At 44.9% G+C, this 24,227-nt stretch overlaps 2 protein-coding genes, 1 long non-coding RNA gene and 1 pseudogene across 9 annotated transcripts in view; 3 read left to right on the top strand and 1 right to left on the bottom strand.

The window, feature by feature from the left end:
* Window positions 1–930: 930 nt before the first annotated feature.
* Window positions 931–12,152, top strand: LOC710759 (uncharacterized). 3 transcript variants are annotated; one of them, XM_077977230.1, is made up of 6 exons: window positions 931–1,003; window positions 4,177–4,307; window positions 5,890–5,977; window positions 6,887–7,010; window positions 7,938–8,020; window positions 8,911–12,152. In XM_077977230.1, the coding sequence occupies exons 2-6, from the start codon at window positions 4,279–4,281 to the stop codon at window positions 10,027–10,029; spliced, it is 1,443 nt and encodes a 480-aa protein (XP_077833356.1). In that variant the 5' UTR covers window positions 931–1,003; window positions 4,177–4,278; the 3' UTR covers window positions 10,030–12,152. The 3 variants fall into 3 exon arrangements, with proteins under 3 accessions (XP_077833356.1, XP_077833359.1, XP_077833357.1); XM_077977233.1 differs by lacking the exons at window positions 931–1,003; window positions 5,890–5,977; window positions 6,887–7,010 and adding an exon at window positions 8,716–8,775 and having other exon boundaries at window positions 4,161–4,303; window positions 8,908–12,152; XM_077977231.1 differs by lacking the exons at window positions 931–1,003; window positions 4,177–4,307; window positions 5,890–5,977 and adding an exon at window positions 8,716–8,775 and having other exon boundaries at window positions 6,818–7,010; window positions 8,908–12,152.
* Window positions 931–24,227, top strand: part of LOC710661 (uncharacterized) — a 62,727-nt gene continuing 39,430 nt past the window's right edge. For all 4 annotated transcript variants that reach the window (XM_077977228.1, XM_028839262.2, XM_028839263.2 and 1 more), the window contains exon 1: window positions 931–1,003. The gene's annotated coding sequence lies outside the window, so the exon portion shown is untranslated. The remainder of the gene's footprint in view (window positions 1,004–24,227) is intronic.
* Window positions 13,242–24,223, bottom strand: LOC144336640 (uncharacterized). The gene is made up of 6 exons (XR_013408859.1): window positions 24,125–24,223; window positions 15,753–15,849; window positions 15,139–15,236; window positions 14,755–14,827; window positions 14,262–14,365; window positions 13,242–13,624 (listed from the first exon to the last, which is right to left on the bottom strand). It is a non-coding gene; the product is annotated as an uncharacterized LOC144336640 (long non-coding RNA).
* On the top strand, window positions 15,901–21,014 carry LOC144336638 (small ribosomal subunit protein eS4, X isoform-like; annotated as a pseudogene). Its single transcript, XR_013408855.1, has 2 exons — window positions 15,901–16,562; window positions 16,861–21,014. The product of XR_013408855.1 is annotated as a small ribosomal subunit protein eS4, X isoform-like (transcript).

Here is a 24,227-nt window from a genome sequence, read left to right as displayed (position 1 = left end):
GGCAGGAGAATGGCGTGTACCTGGGAGGCGGAGCTTGCAGTGAGCTGAGATCCGGCCACTGCACTCCAGCCTGGGCGACAGAGCATGACTCCGTCTCAAAAAAAAAAAAAAAAAAAAAAAAAAAAAAAAAATTGTTATGGAAAAGACGTCCTCAGTGTGCACAAGGAAGCCTCTATTGGACAGGAACTTTCCAAATTTAATCCATGTGGAAAAGTCTTCACCCTAACTCCAGGCCTTATTGTACATCTTGAAGTTCTCAATGCAAGACAACCGTACAGGCCAGACGCAGTGGCTCACGTCTGTAATCCCAGCACTTTGGGAGGCCGAGGCGGGTAGATCACAAGGTCAGGAGATCAAGACCACCGTGGCTAACACGGTGAAACCCCGTCTCTACTGAAAATACAAAAAATTAGCCGGGCGTGGTGGCGGGCACCTGTAGTCCCAGCTACACGGGAGGCTGAGGCAGGAGAATGGCCTGAACCCGGGAGGCGGAGCTTGCAGTGAGCCGAGATTACGCCACTGCACTCCAGCCTGGGCCACAGGGGGAGACTCCGTCTCAAAACCAAAAACAAACAACAACAACAAAAAAAGTTCTAACTTGGTAGCCAATGGGGACAAATACAGAATGTGATGTTCCGTTATAGCCAATGGAAACCAGACATTGCAGCAAGGTGGACGCGTCAGGTTATAAATGACCCTGTTTCCTTTGTTTAGTGTACTCTAGTGGCAAAACTGCTGGCGAGTGTACCTGTTCTGCCAAAAGTAAAATAGGCTTGCTGAGGAAATTAAGTTTATGTCCAAGTGCTATTTCTTTAAGGCACTGGGGAACAAGCATTTCTAACAACCTGGTTCTACCTGGCTGAAACTGGATCCCGGAAGCTCCGCCCCTCCCGAGGCTCCTAGCGGAAGTGATGTCAGCGCGCCGCCACCATCTTTTCCCGCGCTGGCTACCTTTGGTCAGTGCTGTTTCGCGTTTATCCTGGTGGAGTCCACCCCTGCTGTGGTGAGTTCCGCCTGCTTGGGGGTCCAGGAGATAAGAGAGGGTGTGGGTGGGGGGTGCGGTAAAGGAAGGATTGGGCGCGGTCGCCCAGGAGCCTCTCGGATCCTGCTTGTTTCACTAGCTTCTCTAGGGGTTGTTGGTCCTCCCAGCGCGGCCAGTTCCCTGAGAGCCCAGGCTCAGCCGGTCCACGTCAGGAGCCGCGTCGGGAAGTGTTTGTCCCGAGTCCGCGCGGTGTTTTCTGGAGTGCTTTCGTCCGCTGTGCTCCCCTCTTCAAAAGCTTGGAAAGCAACCTTTGTGAATGTTTTTCTTTCCGAAAGGAAAAGGATGTCTGCCATTTTAGTGAGGTTGGCTCTGGCCCCGCATCCTCTCGCGTCGGGCGTGTTCCTGGTGAGCATCGGCATTAAACTGGTTTCAAGAGGACTCTGACTTCCGTTTATTTGCTAAAAAATGTCTTATCTGAGAATCTGGCATTGTCTTGGTGTCCTTTACTTATTTTTGACACATTACATTTGGATGGAAAAAAATAGTTGTTGAAGGTATGCCTATTTCTGTATGTAAATATGAACACGTGTAGATCGTAAGCCTTTAGTTTTTAATTTTTATTTTCTTGGACATTGTTTTCTAGTTGTTACCAGCTACAAGCCTTTCTACTTAAGAAAGGCAGGCCAGAAGCGCTGGCTGACGCCTGTAATCCCAACACTTTGGGAAGCCGAGGCAGGTGAATCACCTGAGGTCAGGGGTTCGAGACCAGCCTCGCCAACATGGTGAAACAGGGTTTTGCCATAGAGACAGTGTTTTGTCATGTTTGTCAGGATGGTCTCGAACTCCTTACCGCAGGTGATCTGCCCGCCTGCAGCTTCAGTCATCTTAGGTACATAATGAAGTTACTGAATTGTTTTGTGCAGGTCTGAACTGCCTTCTGGTCATATTGGGGAGTAACAGCATCCACAGGAGATCAGGCTCCAAGGACAAATATCAGACTAATTATTAGGGTTATTTGAATGTAGGATTTTTTCATTATTAAATAGAAGTAATGAGCCAGGCATGGTGGCTCATGCTTCTTATCCCAGCACTTTGGGAGGCCAAGGCAGGAGGATTGTTTGAGCCCAGGAGTTTGAGACCAGCGTGGGCAACCTGGTGAAACTTTGTCTCTACTAAAAATACAAAAAATTAGACCCAGTGGTGAAGGGGGCCAGCCCCTCCACACCTGTGGATATTTCTCATCCGGTGGGATGAGAGACTGAGAAAAGAAATAAGACACAGAGACAAAGTATAGAGAAAGAACAGTGGGCCCAGGGGACTGGCACTCAGCATACAGAGGACCCGCAATGGCGCTGGCCTGTGAGTTCCCTCAGTATTTATTATTATTTTTACTATCTTAGCAAGAGGAGTGTAGCAGGGCAACAGGTGGGGAGAAGATCAGCAGGGAAACATGCGAGCAAAGGAATCTGTATCATGAATAAGTTCAAGGAAAGGTACTGTGCCTGGATGTGCACATAGGCTAGATTTATGTTTCTCTTTACCCAAACATCTCAGTGTAGCAAAGAGTAACAGAGCAGTATTGCTGCCAGCATATCTCACCTCCAGCCACAGGGCGGTTTTCTCCTATCTCAGAATAGAATGAATGGGAATGCTAAGCTTTACATCGAGACATTCCATTCCCAGGGAGGAGCAGGAGACAGAAGCTTTCCTCTTAACTGCAAAGAGGCCTCCCTCTTTCACTACTACTCCTCAGCACAGACCCTTTATGGGTGTTGGGCTGGGGGATGGTAAAGTCTTTCTTTTCCCATGAGGCCGTATCTCAGGCTGTTTCAGTAGGGGGAAACCTTGGACAATACCCAGGCTTTTGTGGGTAGAGGTCCCTGTGGCTTTCCTCAGTACATTGTGCCCCTGTTTAATAGAGAATGGAGAATGGCGATTACTTTTACCAAGCATACTTACTGCAAACATATTGTTAACAAGGCACATCCTGCACAGCCCTAAATCCATTAAACTTTGATTCATTACAGCACATGTTTCTGTGAGCACAGGGTTGGGGCTAAAGTTACAAGTTAACAGCATCTCAAAGAAGAAACAATTTTTCTTGGTACAATCAAAATGGAGTTTCTTATGTCTTCCTTTTCTACATAGACACAGTAACAATCTGATCTCTCTTTCTTTTCCCAACACAGTGGTGTGCACCTCTATTCCCAGTCACTTTGGGGGCTGAAGTGGGAGAATCACTTGAGGCCAGGAGTTTGAGACCAACCTGGCTGATATGGCGAAACCCTGTCTCTACTAAAAATACAAAAATTAGTCAGGCGTGATGCATACCTCTAATCCCAGCTACTCAGGAGGCTGAGCCCTGATAATCGCTTGAACCTGGGAGGCAGAGGTTACAATGAGTTGAGATTGTGCCATTGCACTCCAGCCTGGGTGACAGAGTGAGACTGTGTCTCAATAATAATAATATAATGATAATAAGGCATGGTGATGCACACCTGTGGTCCCACCTATTCAGGAGACTGAGGTGGGAGGATCACTTGAGCCTGGGAGGTCTAGGCTACAGAGAGCTGTGTTAGTGCCATTGCACTTCAACTTGGGCAACAGAGTGAGACCCTGTCTCAGTAGATAGATAGATAGAGGTAATGATAGCTATTGGGAAGGATGGTTATGATAATTGAGCATGTATATATAAAGCTACTAGAGCCACTTGTGACACACTAGTCCTCAGTAAATGTCAGTTGCTGTTATTAATACTATCATTACTGAGTGATGATACTGAGTACAGTTTTTGGTGGCCTTCACATCTGTCACCTGCAGAGAGAAAGCTCATGCATAATATTCAGTGACTGATGTTTGATGCTTGTTGTTTGATGATTGATATGAACAGGACCTCAAATAACCCATACAAAGAGGAAAGGAGATTGCCTCTATTGACCTAGATTCGTAAGTTACCCTGAAGTGACTTACTTTTTCACTAGGGTTTTTTTCCAGGAACCAATCTGCCCTTTTGAAGAAAAGACAAAGGTAGTAGTCGTGTGTCAGCTACACCCAGAAAAGCAGATGTGGGCCGAGCTGCCTGTTGTGTAAAGGGTAATAGTTTCATTTTACAAGAAAACTTACACCCTGAAAAATATGACTCTCTATCTGCCCGTAGTAGTAACACTCATGAAGCTTATGTAGTGTTTCCGAAGGCACACAAACCAGGACTGAATTCTAAAACAGCATTCTGGTTGGGCACAGTGGCTCATGCCTGGCATCAAGGAAGACAGCATTGAGGCCATCAGCTTCAGAGCATGGCAGTCATTGATTTGTCCCATGGTAAGTCCTTGTTGATGCTCTTTTTCAGAGATTCTGATTTAGGTCACACTCCACAACGTAAGAGTCCAGTGAGCTGGGCCTGAGCAGGCATGCCACTGGTTTTTCTTTGGTTGTTTTTTCGAGACGGAGTTTCTTGTTGCCCAGGCTGGAGTGCAACGGCGCAATCTCGGCTCAACGCAACCTCTGCCTCCTGGGTTCAAGCGATTCTCCTGCCTCAGCCTTCCTAGTTGCTGAGATTACAGGCTAATTTTGTATTTTTACTAGAGACGCGTTTCTTAATGTTGGTCAGGCTAATCTTGAACTCCCGACCTCAGGTGATTTGCCCGCCTTGGCCTGCCAAAGTGTTGGGATTATAGGTGTGAGCCACCACACCTGGCCACTGGTGGTTCTTTTAGGAGGAATCAAAGTGAGATGTAGAATACTATTTTGTTTTGTTTTGTTTTATTTATTTATTTATTTATTTAGGAGACAGAATATTGCTCTGTCACCCAGGTTGGAGTGCATTGATGCAATCTCAGCTCACTGCAACCTCTGCCTTTTGGGTTGAAGCAATTCTCTTGCCTCAGTCTCCCATGTAGATGGGACCACAAGCACACGTCACCAGGTCTGGCTAATATTGTTTGTTTGTTTGTTAGTTAAATGGAGTCTCACTCTTTTACCCAGGCTGTAGTACAGTGACACGACTTCAACTCTCTGCAACCTCTGCTTCCCTGGTTCAAGCAATTCTCTACCTCAGCCTCCTGTAATTTTATTTTATTTTATTTTTTTATTTTTATTTTTTTAGTACAGATGGGGTTTTGTCATGTTGGCCAGGCTGGTCTTGAATGCCTGACCTCAAGTGATTTGCCCACGTTGGCTTCCCAAAGTATTGGGATTACAGGCATGAGCCACTGTGCCCAGCCAGGATGCAGTTTTAGAATTCAGCCCTGGTTCGTGTGCCTTCGGAAATGCTACATAAGCTTTGTGAGTGTTACTACTATGGGCAGATAGAGAGTCACATTTTTCAGGGTGTAAGTTTTCTTGTAAAATGAAACTATTACCCTTTACCCAACAGGCAGCTCGGCCCACATCTGCTTTTCTGGGTCTAGCTGACACAGGACTACTATGGCATTTCATGGCAGTGTTGTGCGTGTACAGTTTTCTCGAGTGTGCAGGAATATATGGGAATTTCAAGCTAGGATGGAATGACTTCTAGGCATGAGAATGTGGTTAGGATGGGCAGCTCTTGGCCGGGCGCGGTGGCTCAAGCCTGTAATCCCAGCACTTTGGGAGGCCGAGACGGGCGGATCACGAGGTCAGGAGATCGAGACCATCCTGGCTAACACGGTGAAACCCCGTCTCTACTAAAAATACAAAAAAATTAGCCGGGCGTGGTGGCGGCGCCTGTAGTCCCAGCTACTCGGGAGGCTGAGGCAGGAGAATGGCGGGAACCCGGGAGGCGGAGCTTGCAGTGAGCCGAGATCGCGCCACTGCACTCCAGCCTGGGCGACAGAGCGAGACTCCGCCTCAAAAAAAAAAAAAAAAAAAAAAGAAAAAAAAGGATGGGCAGCTCTGGCTTCTCAATGCCTTCTTAATTTTCCACTAAGGTGTTTTTCCAGGGAACCAATCTGCCCTTTTGAAGAAAAGACAAAGGTAGGAACGATGGTGGAGGACTACCTGGCAAATTCTTATCAGGTAAACAGACAATGTACCATTATACAAAATGACATACTTACATCCAGTAGACACATTTCCTTCTAGACAGACTCATCTCCGGAGTTTTCTTAGAGCAAATGAAGCCTTACTCAAGGACTGAGTCCCCAGATGAATTTCCCCAGAGAATGAAGTCTCCTGTACATAAAGTGTTAACTTGAAAATCATCCCAGTAGCTCAGTAATTACTACTTAAGCTTGACCTTGATGGTACCAACTGCATCTTTTTTACATTACTGGGTGTGGTGACAGATGATAAAGCAGATGAAAGTGTCCTTTTATCAAGTTATTCACTTATCAGCATTTATCAGATATATGCAGTGTGCTCAGGAGTGTGCTGCATAGAGACCAATGGGACAGGAAGAGCTCCTAACCTGGTTGTGCTGAGATAAAGTGTAAGCAGTGTGCAATGGCTCATGCCTGCAATTCCAACTACTCAGGAGGCAGAGGTGGGAGGAGCACTTCAGCCCAGGAGATCGAAGCTGCAGTAAGCAGCAATTGTGCCTGTGTGACACAGTGGGACCCTGTCGTTATATATAAATAAATAAACAGATTGGATAGATAGATAGATAAAAATTCATGCTTAGGAAGTACTGTTCTCATCAAAATAAAAATTTAAAATTTAAGAATAAAAATATTTAAAAATTAAAAATAGATCAAACAAAAAAAGATTTAAAAAAAAATTTAAAATGTGCTGTTCAAGGCATATGCCCATAGGAGGTCCACCTTGATTCTTTAGACACAAGAGTTCCTGAGACATTAAACCCTGGAGTATATATTGGGAGATCTCAGAACCACATATAAGTGAGTATAAGTTTCCCCTTCATCATTCTCCAGTGAGCATTGGTGGAAGTGTTCATTGGCTCAAACCAGCATGTGTGTGATGACTTAGGATTCAGTGACATTTGATGATGTGGCTGTGGACTTCACCCCAGAGGAGTGGGCTTTACTGGACACAGCTGAGAAATATTACAGAGATGTGATGCTGGAGAACTACATGAATCTGGCCTCTGTGGGTAAGAGTAACATCACTTTGCTTGGCATGGTGGCCTGCACCTGTAGTCCCAGATACTTGGGAGGCTGAGGTCAGAGAAGTGCTTGAGCATGGGAGTTTGATACTAGCATGGACAATATTGTGAGACCTCGTCTCTAAAAAAAAAAAAAAAAAAAATGTAAAAATAAAGACTAGGCCAGGCATGGTGGTTCACGCCTGTAATCCCAGCACTTTGGGAAGGCAAGGTGGGCAGATCATGAGGTCAAGAAATCAAGACCAGCCTGGCTAACACAGTGAATCCCCTTCTCTACTAAAAATGCAGAAAATTAGCTGGGTATGGTGGCACATCCGTGTAGTCCCAGCCGCTTGGGAGGCTGAGGCAGTAGAATCAGTTGAACCTGAGAGGCAGAGGTTGCAGTGAACCGAGGTTGCATCACTGCACTCTAGCCTGTGCGAGAGAGTGAGACTCCATCTCAAAAAAAAAAAAAAATACAATAAAAATAAAAATAAAAAAAGATTTTTAAAGATCCACTTTACCTCAGAAGATTTAAGCTATTTTTCTGAGAATTTCGGATATCTCTGACTTTTATTTTCCACGTAGTCAAACATTTCTATGACCTAACAAAACTACCTGTTCTGTCTTTTTTTAAATCATTTTGATACCTATTATTTATCCCGATCTTTCCTACTTTCCTTTCCTGATAATCTTCTCTTACTGTTCCCCATCGTTTTATTTTTCACAGAAGCAGTTTGTAGTAAACTATCTAAACACATCAGTTGTGTAATAAACCCCACGTCCTTATAGCCAAATTTTTGACATGTCAAAATCCTCAAAAGTTCTCTGGCTTATCTTTTATTACTGTGTTCAATTTGAAAACAAATACAAATACTCATCGTTTTAAACATTTCTTCTATAAACCCTTATATTTCTTTTTCTGCTTAACTTCAGAATGGGAAATACAACCTAGAATCAAAGGGTCATCACTTCAGCAGGGTTTTTTGAAGAATCCAATATTCAATGGGATACAAATGGTAAGATTCATGAGTGATATTTCTTAGTTTCCTCTCAGAAAAGATAGAGAATTCCATTCTGGGAAATAGCATCATCAGAGCTATGACTTACTTCTGTAATCCCAGCTACTTGGGAGGCTAAGCTGAGAGGATCATTTGAGCCCAGTAGTTCGAGACCAGCCTAGGCAGTATAACAAGATCCCATCTCTGATTTTAAAAAGAGGCTGGATGTGGTGGCTCATGCCTGTAGTCCCAATACTATGGGAGGTTGAGGTGGGTGGATCACTTGAGGTCAGGAGTTTAAGTCCAGCCTGGTCAACATGGTGAAACTCTGTCTCTACTAAAAATGTAAAATCTACACTATTTGGTTGGGTACAGTGGCTGACGCCTGTAATCCCAGCACTTTGGGAAGCTGAGGCAGGAGAATTGCTTGAGTCTAGGAGATCGAGACCAGCCTGGGCAACAGGAAGACCCTGTCTCTACAAAAAATAAAAAATTAGCAGGGTGCATTGGCATGCAACTGTAGTCCAAGCTCCTTGGAGCACTGAGGCAGGATGATGGCTTGAGCCTGGGAGATTAAGACCACAGTGCACTGTGATTGTGCCATGGTACCCAGCCTGGATGACAGAGTGAGAACCTGTCTGAAATCACCCCCGACAATTAAAAGAAGACAGTTTTTCTTGTTTTGTTTTGTTTTTGTTTTTTAAATAATTTAGAGCCAGTGGCATAAAATTCTAGCAAAAGATCCATCATTCAATCTGGAAGAAACCAAGAAGGTAGGAAATGAAAAAAAATTAAATATTAAAAAGTAAAATGATAATTGTCACCAAAATAATGTTTCCGTGTTCAGATGGGTGAAATCTTTTAATATGTCTGAAAACATTTTAAATCCTTTATCCCCTCCTCAGCAGACAAGAAACTACAGTGGATGGAAACTCTGTGAGAATTGTGGAGAGGTCTTCAGTGAACAGTTTTGCCTTAAGACACAGATGAGAGCTCAAAATGGAGGGAACACTTCTGAGGATAATTGTTATGGAAATGACGTCCTCAGTGTGCACAAGGAAGCCTCTATTGGACAGGAACTTTCCAAATTTAATCCATGTGGAAAATTCTTCACCTTAACTCCAGGCCTTGCTGTACATCTTGGAATTCTCAATGCAAGACAACCATACAAATGTAAGGAATGTATAAAAGGCTTTAAGTATTTTGTGAGCCTTGATAATCACACGGGAATCCACATTGGACAGAAACTCTGTGAATTTCAGGAATGTGGGAGAGCCATCACACCTTCCTCACACCTAAAGCAGTGTGTAACAGTTCATACTGGAAAGAAATCTAAAAAGACTAAGAATTGTGGGAAATCCTCTACTAATTTTTCTCAACTTTCTGCACATGTGAAAACTCATAAAGGAGAGAAGTTCTTTGAATGTAAAGAATGTGGAAGATCCTTTAGAAATTCCTCATCCTTTAATGTTCATGTTCAGATTCACACTGGAATAAAACCACACAAATGTACAGAATGTGGGAAAGCCTTCACTAGATCAACTCACCTTACTCAACATGTAAGAACTCACACTGGAATAAAACCCTATGAATGTAAGGAATGTGGCCAAGCCTTCACTCAATACACAGGCCTTGCTATACACATACGAAATCACACTGGAGAGAAACCCTATCAGTGTAAGGAATGTGGGAAAGCCTTCAATAGATCTTCAACGCTTACTCAACATAGAAGAATTCACACAGGAGAGAAGCCTTATGAATGTGTTGAATGTGGGAAGACCTTCATTACTTCTGATCATAGTAAACATTTGAAAACTCACAGTGGAGAAAGGTCCTTTGTATGCAAGATACGTGGTAAAGCATTTATGTATTCCTCACCCCTTAATGTTCACCTGCGAACTCATACCGGAGAGAAACCCTTCATATGTAAAGAATGTGGGAAAGCATTTGCTGTTTCGTCACACCTAAGTAGACTTGAAATGAAAGAATTTACACTGGGGAGACACCCTATGAAAGTAAGGGTATGAGTGTTACCATTTAGCTCATAGGTTGCCATCTTTAATTATTGGCAGTGACACTAAAGATCATCAGATTTGTCCTAAATGCCTTGCAGAGGTTGTAATGTCTCATGGATTGGCTTTGGATGCCATCCTGAGGGTCTGAAATTAAACCTACAGGTTCTGATTACAACTTCATGGTTGCCTGAGTCTGGGCATCTGTGAGAAGGGTCATGGATGGTGAGGTCAGTACTGCAGGCTGCCTCACATTAGTGATTAGATTCCTAAGATCATAGCATTAACAAGTTCTGTATGAGATAAGTCATCTAGATTGGTCCCAGCCCCTGTTAGTAAGATGCTCCTCCAAGGGTATCTTCTGTTCCCATGGATCCTGCAGAGCATGGCAGGTATGAAACCATCCTTAACTGCCAGTGCACTTTCACAGTGATTATTTCTGTGTCTCCTTCTTATAAAATCTATGAAGTGTGACAGCCTTACCTGTTCTGTCTTCTCTGTCCATTTTAGGTGGCACAGTGTAAGTGGCAGTGTCTCTTCTAGTATAATCCAGTCTCTCTCCTCACTTCTGTTAAGATGGCTGATATAGTCCATAAATCCCACTGATGATCTCTTTATCAAATGATTGTTCAGCCACACATTCAGGATTCTCTTCAGTACAAGTTTTGTAATTTTTGCAGTATGGATAGGCTGAGAATTTTCCAAATCTCCAAGTTCTGGTTCTGTTTTCTTTTATATTTCTTCTGCAGTTCAGGTCTTCTCTTTTGCATTTTCCTGTAAGCAGTCAGGAAGAATGAAGCTTCCTGTGTCCTTTAACACTTTAATTACAGATGTTAGTGATAAATACCCAATTTTATCTCTCTCAAGCTCTACTTTCCACAAAATGCTAGAATACAGTTCTGCCAAGTTCTTCACCACTTCATATCAAGGGTTGTCTTTTCTTCATTTTCCAATAGCATGTTCCTCATTCCCCAGTGACACCTCACCAGAATCACCCTTACTAATATCATTTCCAGCTTGCACATCAGAATTTTTATAGCCTCTACTCATTTGTCAATTTCAAAGCTGCTTCACATTTTTAGTTTTTTGTTTGTTTGTTTGTAATGGCAGTACCTCACTTTTCAGTGCCACAATCTGCCTTAGTTAGCTCAGGCAACCATAACAGAATAACACAGACCAAATGGCTTACAAATTATTTTAATTTTAAATAACTGAAGTTAAAAACACAGATTTTTTTTTTTTTTTGAGACGGAGTTTGTATTTTTACTTAACCATGTATCTTGGAAATCACTTCATGTGAGTTCATAGAGATCTGCATTCATTTCTAGGGCTGCATGATATTCCATTGGTGGATGTACTATATATTCAGATACTCATACTTGAGAGCATTTAGGCATTCATATTGCGATCACAAACAGTGCTGCAATTAATACTCTGGAACTTCTTTGAATTGTTAAAGGTTTACCTTCAAGGCAGATTCTTAGAAGTTTAGACTGAATCCTGGACCTGGTTTAAAAATAAAAATTCTTAAAAGTAGGATTGTGGCTGGGCACAGTGACTCATGCCTGTAATCCCAGTACTTGGGAGGCCGAGGCAGGTGGATTACTTGAGGTCAGGAGTTTGAGACCAGCATGGCCAACATGGTGAAACCCCATCTCTACTAAAAATACAAAAAATTAGCAGGGCGTGGTGACACATGCCTGTATTACCAGCTACTTGGGAGGCTGAGGCAAGAGAATCCCTTGAACCTGGGAAGCGGAGGTTGGGGTGAGCCAAGATTGTGCCATTGCACTCCAGCCTGGGCAACAAGAGCGAAACTCCATCTCAAAAAAGAAAATAGAAAAAAAAAAAAAAAAGGCAGAATTGCAAGGCCAGGCATAGTGGCCCTTGCCTGTAACCCCCCAGCACTTTGAGCTCCTTAGTTTGAGAGCAGCCTGAGTAACAAGGTGAACTCATCTCTAAAAAATATGCAAAAATTAGCCGGGTGTTGTGGCTCATGCCTGTAGTCCCCAGCTACTCTGGAGGTTGAGGTGGGAGCATTGCTTGAACCTGACAGGTGGATGCTGCAGGTAGCCCAGATTGTGCCACTGCATATTCCAGCCTAGGGGACACAGCAAAACTTTCTCAAAAAAGAAAAAGGTCGGGCATGGTGGCTCACGCTTGTAATCTCAACACTTTGGGGTGGGAGGATTGCCTGAGCTCAGGAGTTTGAGACCAGGCTGGGCAACATGGCCAAACCCTGTCTTTACTAAAAATTAAAAAAAATTAGGCCGGGCGTGGTGGCTCACGCCTGTAATCCCAGCACTTTGGGAGGCCGAGGCAGGTGGATCACGAGGTCAGGAGATCGAGACCATCCTGGCTAACACGGTGAAGCCCCATCTCTACTAAAAACATGAAAAATTAGCCGGGCGAGGTGGTGGGCGCCTGTAGTCCCAGCTACTCCAGAGGGTGAGGCAGGAGAATGGCGTGAACCCGGGAGGCGGAGCTTGCAGTGAGCCAAGATCGTGCCACTGCACTCCAGCCTGGGGGACAAAGCGAGACTCTGTCTCAAAAAAAAAAAAAAAAACCGAGTGTGGTGGTGTGCTCCTGTAGTCCCAGTTACTAGGGAGACAGGCACAAGAGTCGCTTAAACCCAGGAAGTGGAGGTTGCAGTGAGTTGAGATCACGCCATTGCACACCAGCCTGGGCAACAGAGGGAGACTGTCTCAAAATTAAAAAAAAAAAAAGAGGTTTCCAGATTGCACAGGTAGTGTTTTCAGGTATTGCCAATTTCTTCTCTGTAGTATACAGCCCCCAAATTGTCTTCCAATAATTCCTGTTTCTCAATAGTCATACCTTTGTGTAGTCCTCTCACGTTGTACCAGGTTTCATCTCTGTGCCTAGCAGAATGTGGCAAAAGTCATATTAAGTCACTGCGGAAGTTTAGGTTACAAAAGACCACACACATATGGAATCTCACTGGAGTCCATACAGTGAAAGCAATCTTGAAAAAGAAGTTTGTTGGGTAGGCAAGGTGGCTCACGCCTGTAATGGCAGCACTCTGTGAAGCCAAGGCAGGTGGATCATTTGAGGTCAGGAGTTTGAGACCAGCTTGGCCAATATGGCAAAACCCCATCTCTACTAAAAATACAAAAATTAGCCGGGCACAGTGGCAGACTTCTGTAATCCCAGCTACTCAGGAGGCTGAGGCAGGAGAATCGTTTGAACCTGGGAGGTGGAGGTTGTGGTGAGCCGAGATCATGCCATTGCCCTCTGGTCTGGGCAACAGCGAGACTTAGTCTCAAAAAAAAAAAAAAAAAAAAAAGATTGTTGGAGAATTCACACTTTGTGATGTCAAAAGTTACTAGCCTGTAATCCCAACAATTCGGGAGGCTGACTCAGGAAAACTGCTTGAGTCCAGGAGTTTGAGACCAGCTTGGGCAACTTAAGGAGACTTCATCTCATCTCTACAAAAAATAAAAATAAAAAATAGCTCGGCATGGTGGTGCATACCTGTAGTCCCAGCTACTCAGGAGCTGAGGTAGGAGGGATCCCTTGAGCCCAGAAAGTTGACCCTGCAGTGAGCTGTGATCGCACCATTGCACTCCAGCCTGGGCAACAGAGTGAGACCCTGTCTCAAGAAAAAAGCAGAAAAAATAGTATTACAAAGCTATAGTAATCAAAACAATGTGGTATAGGCATAACTAGACATGGAGACCATTGTTATAGAGAGCCCAGAAATAAATCCTCACAGATATAATCAAATGGCTTTTCACAGTGATGCCAACAACCTTCAGTGGAGAAAGGGCAGTTTTAATTTTCTTGTTGGGCTACATTCCCAGGAGGTTAGGCATTCTTAGTCACAGGAAGAGATAGGAGGTTGGCACAAGATACAGGTCATAAAGACCTTGCTGGTAAAACAGGATGCGGTAAAGAACCCGGTCAAGTTCCATCAAATCCAAGATGTTGACAAATGTGACCTCTGGTCATCCTCACTGCTAATTACAGGTTAATTATAATGCACTAACACGCTAAAAGACAGTCCCATCAGCTCCATGACTTTGTACAAATGTCACAGCAATGTTTGGAAGTTTACCTAGATAGTCTAAAAGGGAAGGATGCTAGGTTCCAGAAAATCTCTGCCCCTTTCCTGAAAAACTTCTGGACACCCCACCCCTTATTTAGCATATAATCAATAAATAACCATAGGTATACTCAATGGAGCAGCGCATAGGAAAGGAGACCAGACTCCTTTCCGTTAACAATACCATCATGATCCAGTAATCCCACTACTGAGTATATTTCCAAAGGAAATGACGTCAGTATCTTGAAGAGATCTGCAATCCCGCGTTCATTGCAAACTTCTTAGAACCTAATAGACAAGATATGGAAATAACCTAAATATTCCTGGACATTTAGGAATGAAGAAAATGTGATATATACACGTGAATATTATTTAGCCTAAAAAAGAGAAGGAAATCTTGTATAATCTCACATATATCTGGGCTCTGACATAACCACATAGCCCTTGACTCATAGAAGCAAAGAAGAGAATGTTGGCCAGGGGCGGTGGCTCATGCCTGCAATCCCAGCACTTTGGGAGGGTGAGGTGGGTGGATCACGAGGTCAGGAGTTCGAGAACAGCCTGGCCAACATGGTAAAACTACGTCTCTTCTAACAATACAAAAATTAGCCAGGCATGGTGGTGGGCGCCTATAATCCCAGCTACTCAGGAGGCTGAAGCACAAAAATCCCTTGTACCCAAGAGGCGGAGGCTGCAGGGAGCCAAGATCCTGCCACTGTACTCCAGCCTGGGTGCAGAACGAGACTCCATCTGAAAAAAAAAGAAAAAAAATATTTGGTTGCCAGGGAATGGGAGAATGAGGAGAGACTGGGGAGACGTTAGTCAAAGGGTATAAACTCTCAATTACAAGATGAAAAAATTCAGGGATTTAAATGTACAGCATGGAGATTTTAGTTAACAATACTGTATTGTCCGGCCGGGCGGTGGCTCATGCCTATAATCCCAGCACTTTGGGAGGCTGAGGTGGGGGGAATCAAGAGATCAAGACCATTGTGGCCAACATGGTGAAAGCCCGCCTCTACTGGAAATACAAAAAATTAGCCCAGTGTGGTGGTGTGCACCTGTAATCTCAGCTACTCAGGAGGCTGAGGCAGGAGAATCTCTTGAATCCGGGAGGCAGAGGTTGCAGTAAACTGAGATCACGCCATTGAACTCCACCCTGGTGACAGAGTAAGACTCCGACTTAAAAAACAAACAAAAAAACCAAAAAAACCACCTGTGTCATATACTTGGAATTTGCTAAGAAAGTAGTTTTTAAGTGTTCTCAACACAGTAAAAAAGGTAACTGTGAAGTGATGGATGCATAAATTAGTATGATAGTGGTAATCATTTCACAATGTTTATACAAAACATCACATTGCACACTTTATACAGTTTTTATTTGTCAATGATTGATCAATAAATCTTGTGGTGGGAGGTGGGGGAGAAGTGTTAGCAGAAAAACTGGATATAGACATGCATAAGAAGGGAGTTAGACCCTAACCTTATACCATATATAAAATGAACTTAAAATGGATCAAGGCCGGGCACGGTGGTCCATGCCTGCAATCCCAGCACTTTGAGACGCCGAGGCAGGTGAATCACAAGGTGAGGAGTTCAAGACCAGCCTGGCCAATATGGTGAAACCCCGCCTCTACTAAAAATACAAAAATTAACCGGGTGTGGTGGAGGGTACCTGTAATCTCAGCTACTCTTGAGGCTGAGGCAGGAGAATTGCTTGAACCGGGGAGGCGGAGGTTGCAGTGAGCTGAGATAGCGCCTTGCACTCCAACCTGGGCAACAAGAGCAAAACTTCGTCTCAAAAAAAAAAAGGATCAAGAGCGCTTTCCTTGCCTAACGCAGCCATGGCCTGTGGTCCCAAGAAGCATCTGAAGGGGATAGCAGCTCCAAAGCATTGAATGTTGCATAAATTGACCAGTGTGTTTGTTCCTCATCCATCCACCGGTTCCCACAAGTTGAGAAAGTGTCTCCCCCTCATCATTTTCCTAAGGAACAGACTTAAGTATGCCCTGACAGGAGATGAAGTAAAGAAGATTTTCATGCAGCCGTTCGTTAAGATCGATGGCAAGGTCCGAACTGATATAACATACCCCACTGGATTCATGGATGTTATCAACATTGACAAGATGGGAGAGAATTTCCATCTGACCTGTGACACCAAGGGTCACTTTGCTGTACAACGTACTACACCCGAGGAAGTCAAGTACAAGTTGTGCAAACTGAGAAGAATCTTTGTGGGCACAAAAGGAATCCCTCATCTGCTGACTCATGATGCTCATGCCATCTGCTACCCTGATCCCTGTATCAAGGTGAATGATACCATTCAGATTGATTTGGAGACTGGCAAGATTACTGATTTCATCAAGATTGACACTGGTAACCTGTGTATGCTGACTGGAAGTGGTAACCTGGGAAGAATGGACATGATCAACAACAGAGTAGCACCCTCGATCTTTCAACGTGGTTCACGTGAAAGATGCCAATGGCGGCCGGGCACGGTGGCTCAAGCCTGTAATCCCAGCACTTTGGGAGGCCAAGGCGGGCGGATCACAAGGTCAGGAGATCGAGACCACAGTGAAACCCCGTCTCTACTAAAAATACAAAAAATTAGCCGGGCGCGGTGGCAGGCGCCTGTAGTCCCAGCTACTCAGGAGGCTGAGGCAGGAGAATGGCGGGAACCCGGGAGGCGGAGCTTGCAGTGAGCCGAGATCGCGCCACTGCACTCCAGCCTGGGCAACAGCGTGAGACTCTGTCTCAAAAAAAAAAAAAAAAAAAAAAAAAAGATGCCAATGGCAACAGCTTTGCCACTCTACTTTCCAACATTTTTGTCACTGGCAAGGGCCACAGACCACGGATTTCTCTTCCCCAAGGAAAGGGTATCCGCCTCACCATTGCAGAAGAGATAGACAAAAGACTGGTGGCCAAACAGAGTCTTGAGTGGATGAAATGGTCCCCAAGTGACATTTTAGATCTTCATATGTAATTTAAAATAATGTGGCATGGCTGGGCACAGTGGCTCACTCCTGTAATCCCAGCACTTTGGGAGGCCGAGGTGGGTGGATCACGAGGTCAGGTGTTCAAGACCAGCCTGACAAACATGGTGAAGTCCTGTCCCTACTAAAAAGAAATACAAAAATTAGCCAGGCGTGGTGGCATGCGCCTGTAATCCCAGCACTTTGGGAGGCCGAGGTGGGTGGATCATGAGGTCAGGTGTTCGAGACCAGCCTGACCAACATGGTGAAGCCCTGTCTTTACTAAAAAGAAATACAAAAAGTAGCCGGGCATGGTGGCGTGCACCTGTAATCCCAGCTACTCAGGAGGCTGAGGCAGGAGAATCACTTGAACCTGGAAGGCAGAGGTTGCAGCGAGCTGAGATCGTGCCACTGCACTCCAGCCTGGGCGACAGAGCAAGCCTCTGTCTTAATAATAATAATAATGTGGCATGATTTTTAAAAAATGGATCAAAAACCTAAGTGTAGTGTAAGAGCTAGAGCTGGAAAACTATTAGAAGGAAACATAGGTGAGAAAGCTTCATGATATTGGAATTGGAAATGACTTCTTAGTTATGTCATCAACCATACAGGCAACACAAGAAAAATTATGAGTTAAACCTAATCAATACAAATTTTGTGCTTCAAAGCATAATAACAAGAGAGTGGAAAGACAATCTACAAATGGGAGAAAATATTTGCAAGTCCTGTATCTGACTGGAAACAAATATTCAGAGTTTCTTTTTAAAATTTCTAGAACCCAAGAGTAACAACAACAAAACCCAATTCAAATACAGAAAAAGGACTTGAATAGTATCACCAAAGAAGATACACAGATGGCCAATAAGCACAGGAAATGATGCTCACGAAAAGATGCTCAACATCACTAAACATCATGAAAATGAAAACCAAAACCATGCTGGATGTGATGTCTCACACCTGTAATCCCAGCACTTTGGGAGGCTCAGGGCAGGGGATTCCTTGAGACTAGGAGTTCAAGACCAGCCTGGGCATATGGTGAGATTTCATCTTTACAAAAAAATTTTTTTAATTCAGCCAAGCATGGTGGTGGCATGCACTTGTAATCCCTGCTACTTGAGAGGCTAAGGTGGGAGGATTACCTGAGTTCAGTAGGTTAAGGACTGCAGTGATCCATGATCATGTCACTGCATTCCAGCCTAGACAACAGAGTGAGACCCTATCTCAAACAAACAAACAAATTAAACAGAATTACCATATGATCCAGACATTCCACTTTGGCATATATATCCAAAAGTGTTGAGAGCAGGTGCTCAAAGAAATATTTGTACACCAATGTTTATCTCACTAGTATTCACAATAGCCAATCCCTGCCCAACTGCAATTTTAACACAGTTGATTGTTTGAAACATAGACTGAACGAGCTTATTTTTAGCCATTTTGAGTGTACCTTCTTTGAAAACCCCATCCCCCTGCTGTCCTACAGAGCTTTTTATTTTTTATTTGTTTTGTTTTTGTTTTTGTTTTTTTGTTTGTTTGTTTTTTTGAGACGGAGTCTCACTCTGTTGCCCAGGCTGGAGTGCAGTGGCAAGATCTCAACTCACTGCAACTTCCAGCTCCCAGCTTCGAGTGATTCTCCTGCCTCAGCTTTCTGAGTCGCTGGGATTACAAGCACACGCCACCATGCCCAGCTAATTTTTTTTTTTTTTTTTTTTTTTTTTTTTTTTTTGAGACGGAGTCTCACTCTGTCGCCCAGGCTGGAGTGTAGTGGCCGGATCTCAGCTCACTGCAAGCTCCGCCTCCCGGGTTCACGCCATTCTCCTGCCTCAGCCTCCCGAGTAGCTGGGACTACAGGCGCCCGCCACCTCGCCCGGCTAGTTTTTTGTATTTTTTAGTAGAGACGGGGTTTCACCGTGTTAGCCAGGATGGTCTCGATCTCCTGACCTCGTGATCCGCCCGTCTCGGCCTCCCAAAGTGCTGGGATTACAGGCTTGAGCCACCTAGCCTGGCCTTAATTTTTGTATTTTTTAGTAGAGATGGGGTTTCACCATTTTGGTCAGGCTGGTCTCGAACACCTGTCCTCATGATCCGCCCCGCTGCTCTCTCAAAGTGCTGGGATTATAGGCGTGAGCCACCTCGGTGGCCCTTCAGAGCTTTTCTTTTTTTTTTTTTTTTGAGACGGAGTCTCGCTCTGTCGCCCAGGCTGGAGTTCAATGGCACCATCTCGGCTCACTGCAAGCTCCGCCTCCCGGGTTCACGCCATTCTTCTGCCTCAGCCTCCCGGGTTCACGCCATTCTCCTGCCTCAGCCTCCCGAGTAGCTGGGACTACAGGCGCCCGCCACCTTGCCCGGCTAGTTTTTTGTATTTTTTAGTAGAGACGGGGTTTCACCGTGTTAGCCAGGATGGTCTCGATCTCCTGACCTCGTGATCCGCCCGTCTCGGCTTCCCAAAGTGCTGGGATTACAGGCTTGAGCCACCGCGCCCGGCCAGAGCTTTTTAACTGGAAGATATGCTGCCAGTCTGGTGAGTATCATCATTTAGTTATTTATAAGCACCCTCTTTGATTCCCTTTCTCCTCCGGGAGTCTCTCTTCCTTTCCACCCTTTCTGAGAAGCGACCCGCAGGTAGAAGCCTGTGAATACTCTCTTGCTGTTTGCTCCCTCCCCCACTGCTAACCTGTCAAAGCACATCCCAAGTAAAGTTTGTATGCTATTGCTGCCTTGTAGTTACATCTTTTTCCTTACTCATCCAAGAAATAACTTGAACACCTTACATACAGGTATGGTTTTATTTTTCACATTTAGATCACTAGTCCACTTGGAGTATATTGTTGTATATGCTGTGAAGTATAGATTTAATTTCATCTTTTCTCTGATGGCTAACCAACTGTCTTAGACTTTACTTTACAAATGGCATTTTTTAGTCTATCGATCTGAAACAACACTTTTTTTTTTTTTTTTTGACGGAGTTTCACTCTTGTTGCCCAGGCTAGAGTGCAATGGCGCAATCTCAGCTCACTACAACCTCTGCTTCCTGGGTTGAAGCGATTCTCCTGCCTCAGCCTCCCGAGTAGGTGGGATTACAGGCACGTGACACCACACCCGGTTACTTTTGTATTTTTAGTAGAGACGGGGTTTCTCCATGTTGGTCAGGCTGGTCTCGAACTCCCGACCTCAGGTGCTTCGCCCACCTCGGCCTCTCAAAGTACTGGGATTACAAGTGTGAGCCACTGTGCCAAGCCTATTTTTTGTATTTTTAGTAGAGGCGAGGTTTCACCATGTTGGCCAGGCTGGTTTTGAACTCCTGATCTCAAGCGATCCTCCTGCCTTGACTTACCAAAGTGCTAGTATTACAGGGGTGAGCTACCACACCCAGCAAAATACCACATTTATGAACCAAATTTCTACATGTTCTTGGGTCTATTTATAGATATTTTATTAGTCTGTTTCTGCTTCATGCACTAGTACCACATAGTTTTAATTATAGAGACTTTATAGTATTTTTTTATTTTAAAATAATTTAATTATTTGTCTTGGGTGAAAACTGTCAATAGTATGTTTTAATATCTGTTGCTCATTATTGCTTTTGTTTTTGTTTTCTTTCTCTTTTTTTTTTTTTTTTTTTTTGACACAGTCTCCCTCTGTCCCAGGCTGGGGTGCAATGGCGTGATCTCAGCTCACTGCAACCTCCGCCTCCCGGGTTCAAGTGATTATCCTGCCTCAGCCTCCCGAGTAGTTGGGACTACAGGCATGTGCCACCATGACCAGCTAATTTTTGTATTTTTAGTAGAGACATGGTTTCACCATGTTGGCCAGGATGGTCTTGATCTCCTGACCTTGTGATCTGCCTGCCTCAGCCTCCCAAAGTGCTGTGATTACAGGCATGAGCCACAGTGCCCGGCCTTGTTTTTGTTTTCTTGCTTATTATCAGATTTTCTTCTTCCATATAAACTTTTAGTATCAATGTACCTAACTCCAGAAAAACTTGGTATTTTAATTGGGATTATGTTACATTTCTGAATAAGCTTGGGGAGAATGTCTGGTATTAGTGCTATTTTACAACGTAGGAAATGTGGTCCTGGCCCATGTGGTAAGATCAGAAAAATAACAATAGAAATACATATTTTTGGCCAGGCGTAGTGGCTCACGCTTGTAATCCCAGCATGTTGGGAGGCCCAAGCGGGCGGATCATGAGGTCAGGAGTTCGAGACCAGCCAGGCCAATATGGTGAAACCATGTCTCTACTAAAAATACAAAAATTAGCTGGGCATCGTGGCATGGGCTTGTAGTCCCAGGTACTCGGGAGGCTGAGACAGAAGAATCTCTTGAACCAGGGAGCAGAGGTTGCAGTGAGCCAAGATTGTGCCAGTGGACTCCAGCCTGGGCAACAGAGCGAGACTCCATCTCAAAAGAAAAAAGAAAAAAGGAATTTTTTTTTTAAAAAGTTTTTGCTGTGTTGCTCAGGCTGGTCTCCAACTCCTGGCCTCAAACGATCCTCCCATATTGGCCTCCCAAAGTGCTGGGATTACAGGCATGAGCCAACGTGCCCAGCCAGAAATACGTACTTGATGAAGACAAAAAAAAAAAAATCAAGATTTATATAGAAAAGTATTATTTGATTGAAAATGTGGCCATGCGCAGTTGCTCATGCCTATTGTAGGGAAAAGAGAGATCAGACTGTTACTGTGTCTGTGTAGAAAAGGAAGACATAAGAAACTCCATTTTGATCTGTGCCCTGAACAATTGTTTTGCCTTGAGATGCTGTTAATCTGTAACTTTAGCTCCAACCTTGTGTTCACAGAAACATATTTTGTATGGAATCAAGGTTTAAGGGATCTAGGGCTGTGCAGGATGTACCTTGTTAACAGTATGTTTACAGGCAGTATGCTGGGTAAAAGTCATCGCCATTCTGCATTCTCGATTAACCAGGGGCACCATGCACTGCGAAAAGCCACAGGGACCTCTGCCCAGGAAAGCCGGGTATTGTCCAACATTTCTCCCCACTGAGACAGCCTGAGATATGGCCTCGTGGGACGGGAAAGACCTGACTGTCCCCCAGCTTGACATCCATGAAGGGTCTGTGCTGAGTAGGATTAGTAAAAGAGGAAGGCCTCTGTCTCCTGCATGCCCCTGAGAATGGAATGTCTTGGTATAAAACTCGATTGTACATTTGTTCTATTCTGAGATAGGAGAAAACTGCGTTGTGGATAGAGGCGAGACATGCTGGTGGCAACGCTGCTCTGTTATTCTTTGCTACACTGAGATATCTGGGTGGAGAGAAGCATAAATCTGGCCTACGTGCCCATCCAGGGATAGTACCTTCCCTTGAACTTATTTGTGACACAGATTCCTTTGCTCACATGTTTTCTTGCTGACCTTCTCCCCAGTATCACCCTATTCTCCTCCCGCATTCCCCTTACTGAGATAGTGAAAATGGTAATCAATAAATACTGAGGGAACTGAGAGACCAGTGCTGGTGCGGGTCCTCCAGATGCTGAGTGCCGGTCCCCTGGGCCCATTGTTCTTTCTCTATACTTTGTGTCTTATTTATTTTCTCAGTCTCTTGTCCCACCTGATGAGAAACACCCACAGGTGTGTAGGGGCTGGCCCCCTTCACCTATACTCCCAGCGTCCTGCCTGGCTGAGTTACGCGAATCACAAGGTCAGGAGTTTGAGACCAGCCTGGCCAACATGGTGAAACACCCTCTCTACTAAAATAGAAAACATTAGCTGGGTGTAGTGGCAGCCACCTGTAATCCCAGCTACTTGGGAGGCTGAGGCAGGAGAATCGCTTGCACCCCGGAGACGGAGGTTGTAGTGAGCTGAGATCACGCCACTGCTCCAGCCCGGGCGACAGAGTGAGACTTCGTCTCAAAAAAAAAAAAAAAAAAAAAAAAAGTAAAAAGAAAACACAATGGAAACAGGAGGTTCTATAAAATAAAGAATGAAAAAATATGCTGGGTGCGGTGGCTCACGCCTGTAATCCCAGCACTTTGGGAGGCCGAGGCGGGTAGATCACGAGGTCAGGAGATTGAGACCATCCTGGCTAACACAGTGAAACCCTGTCTCTACTAAAAACACAAAAAAATTAGCCTGGTGTGGTGGCGGGCGCCTGTAGTCCCAGGTATTCGGGAGGCTGAGGCAGGAGAATGGCGTGAACCCGGGAGGCGGAGCTTGCAGTGAGACGAGACTGCACCATTGCACTCCAGCCTGGGGGACAGAGGGAGACTCTGTCTGAAAAGAAAAAAAAAAGAAAGAAAAGAAAAAACAAAGGCACACAGAAAGAATGACTGAATAGAAGAGATAGACCATGCCATTCACTGGTCTATCACTGGCAGGTTTATCAATATGGAAGATTCATGGAAAGGCTCCAGGAACATGAGGAGTGGCATACAAAAAAGCTTTACATAGACACACACACACACACACATATTTTTTTTGAGACCAACCCTCGCTCTTGTCCCCCAGACTGGAGTGCAGTGGCACAATCTCGGCTCACCGCAACCTCCGCCTCCCGAGTTCAAGCGATTCTCCTGCTTCAGCCTCCTGAGTAGCTGAGATTACAGGCGCCCGCCACCACACCCAGCTAATTTTTGCATTTTTAGTAGAGACGGGGTTTCACCACGTTGGCCAGGCAGGTGTCAAACTCCCGACCTCAGGTGATCCGCCCGCCTCGGCCTCCCAAAGTGCGGGGATTACAGGCATGAGCCACGGCGCCTGGCCATATATATATATTTTAATAGAGACAGGGTCCAGCCGAGTGCGGGCCTGGGCAACAAGAGCGAAACTGTCTCAAAAAAAGAAAAAAAAGACACAGTCTTGCTATTTTGCTCAGGCTGGTCTGGAACTCTTGGACTCAAGCTATCCACCTGCCTCCCAAAGTGCTGGAAGGCCACCGAGCCCGCCTGGGATTAGCTTTGGAGGAGCATCCTCTGGGGTGCGTCCTATCCCCCATCCCCGCCCTTCCAGCCCTTCTGGCCACCTGAAAGGAGGGCTAGGCCGGCTCCCACCTCTAAATCGCCCCCAAGTACGGGCCCCACCCCTCGCCCACAGTTCCCTCCAGAGGCCCGGTTCTAACCTCATCTTTTTCTCTGAACCTGTTTCTGCATCCCGCTCCCTGAGCCAACCCCAGGCCCGTCCGCACCCACGATTAAGGAAACTAGAATTTCTGTGTTCGATCA

Source organism: Macaca mulatta, chromosome 19 (assembly GCF_049350105.2).
Source record: "Macaca mulatta isolate MMU2019108-1 chromosome 19, T2T-MMU8v2.0, whole genome shotgun sequence".
NCBI classification, from domain to species: domain Eukaryota; kingdom Metazoa; phylum Chordata; class Mammalia; order Primates; family Cercopithecidae; genus Macaca; species Macaca mulatta.
This window is presented reverse-complemented; position numbering and strand designations above follow the sequence as displayed.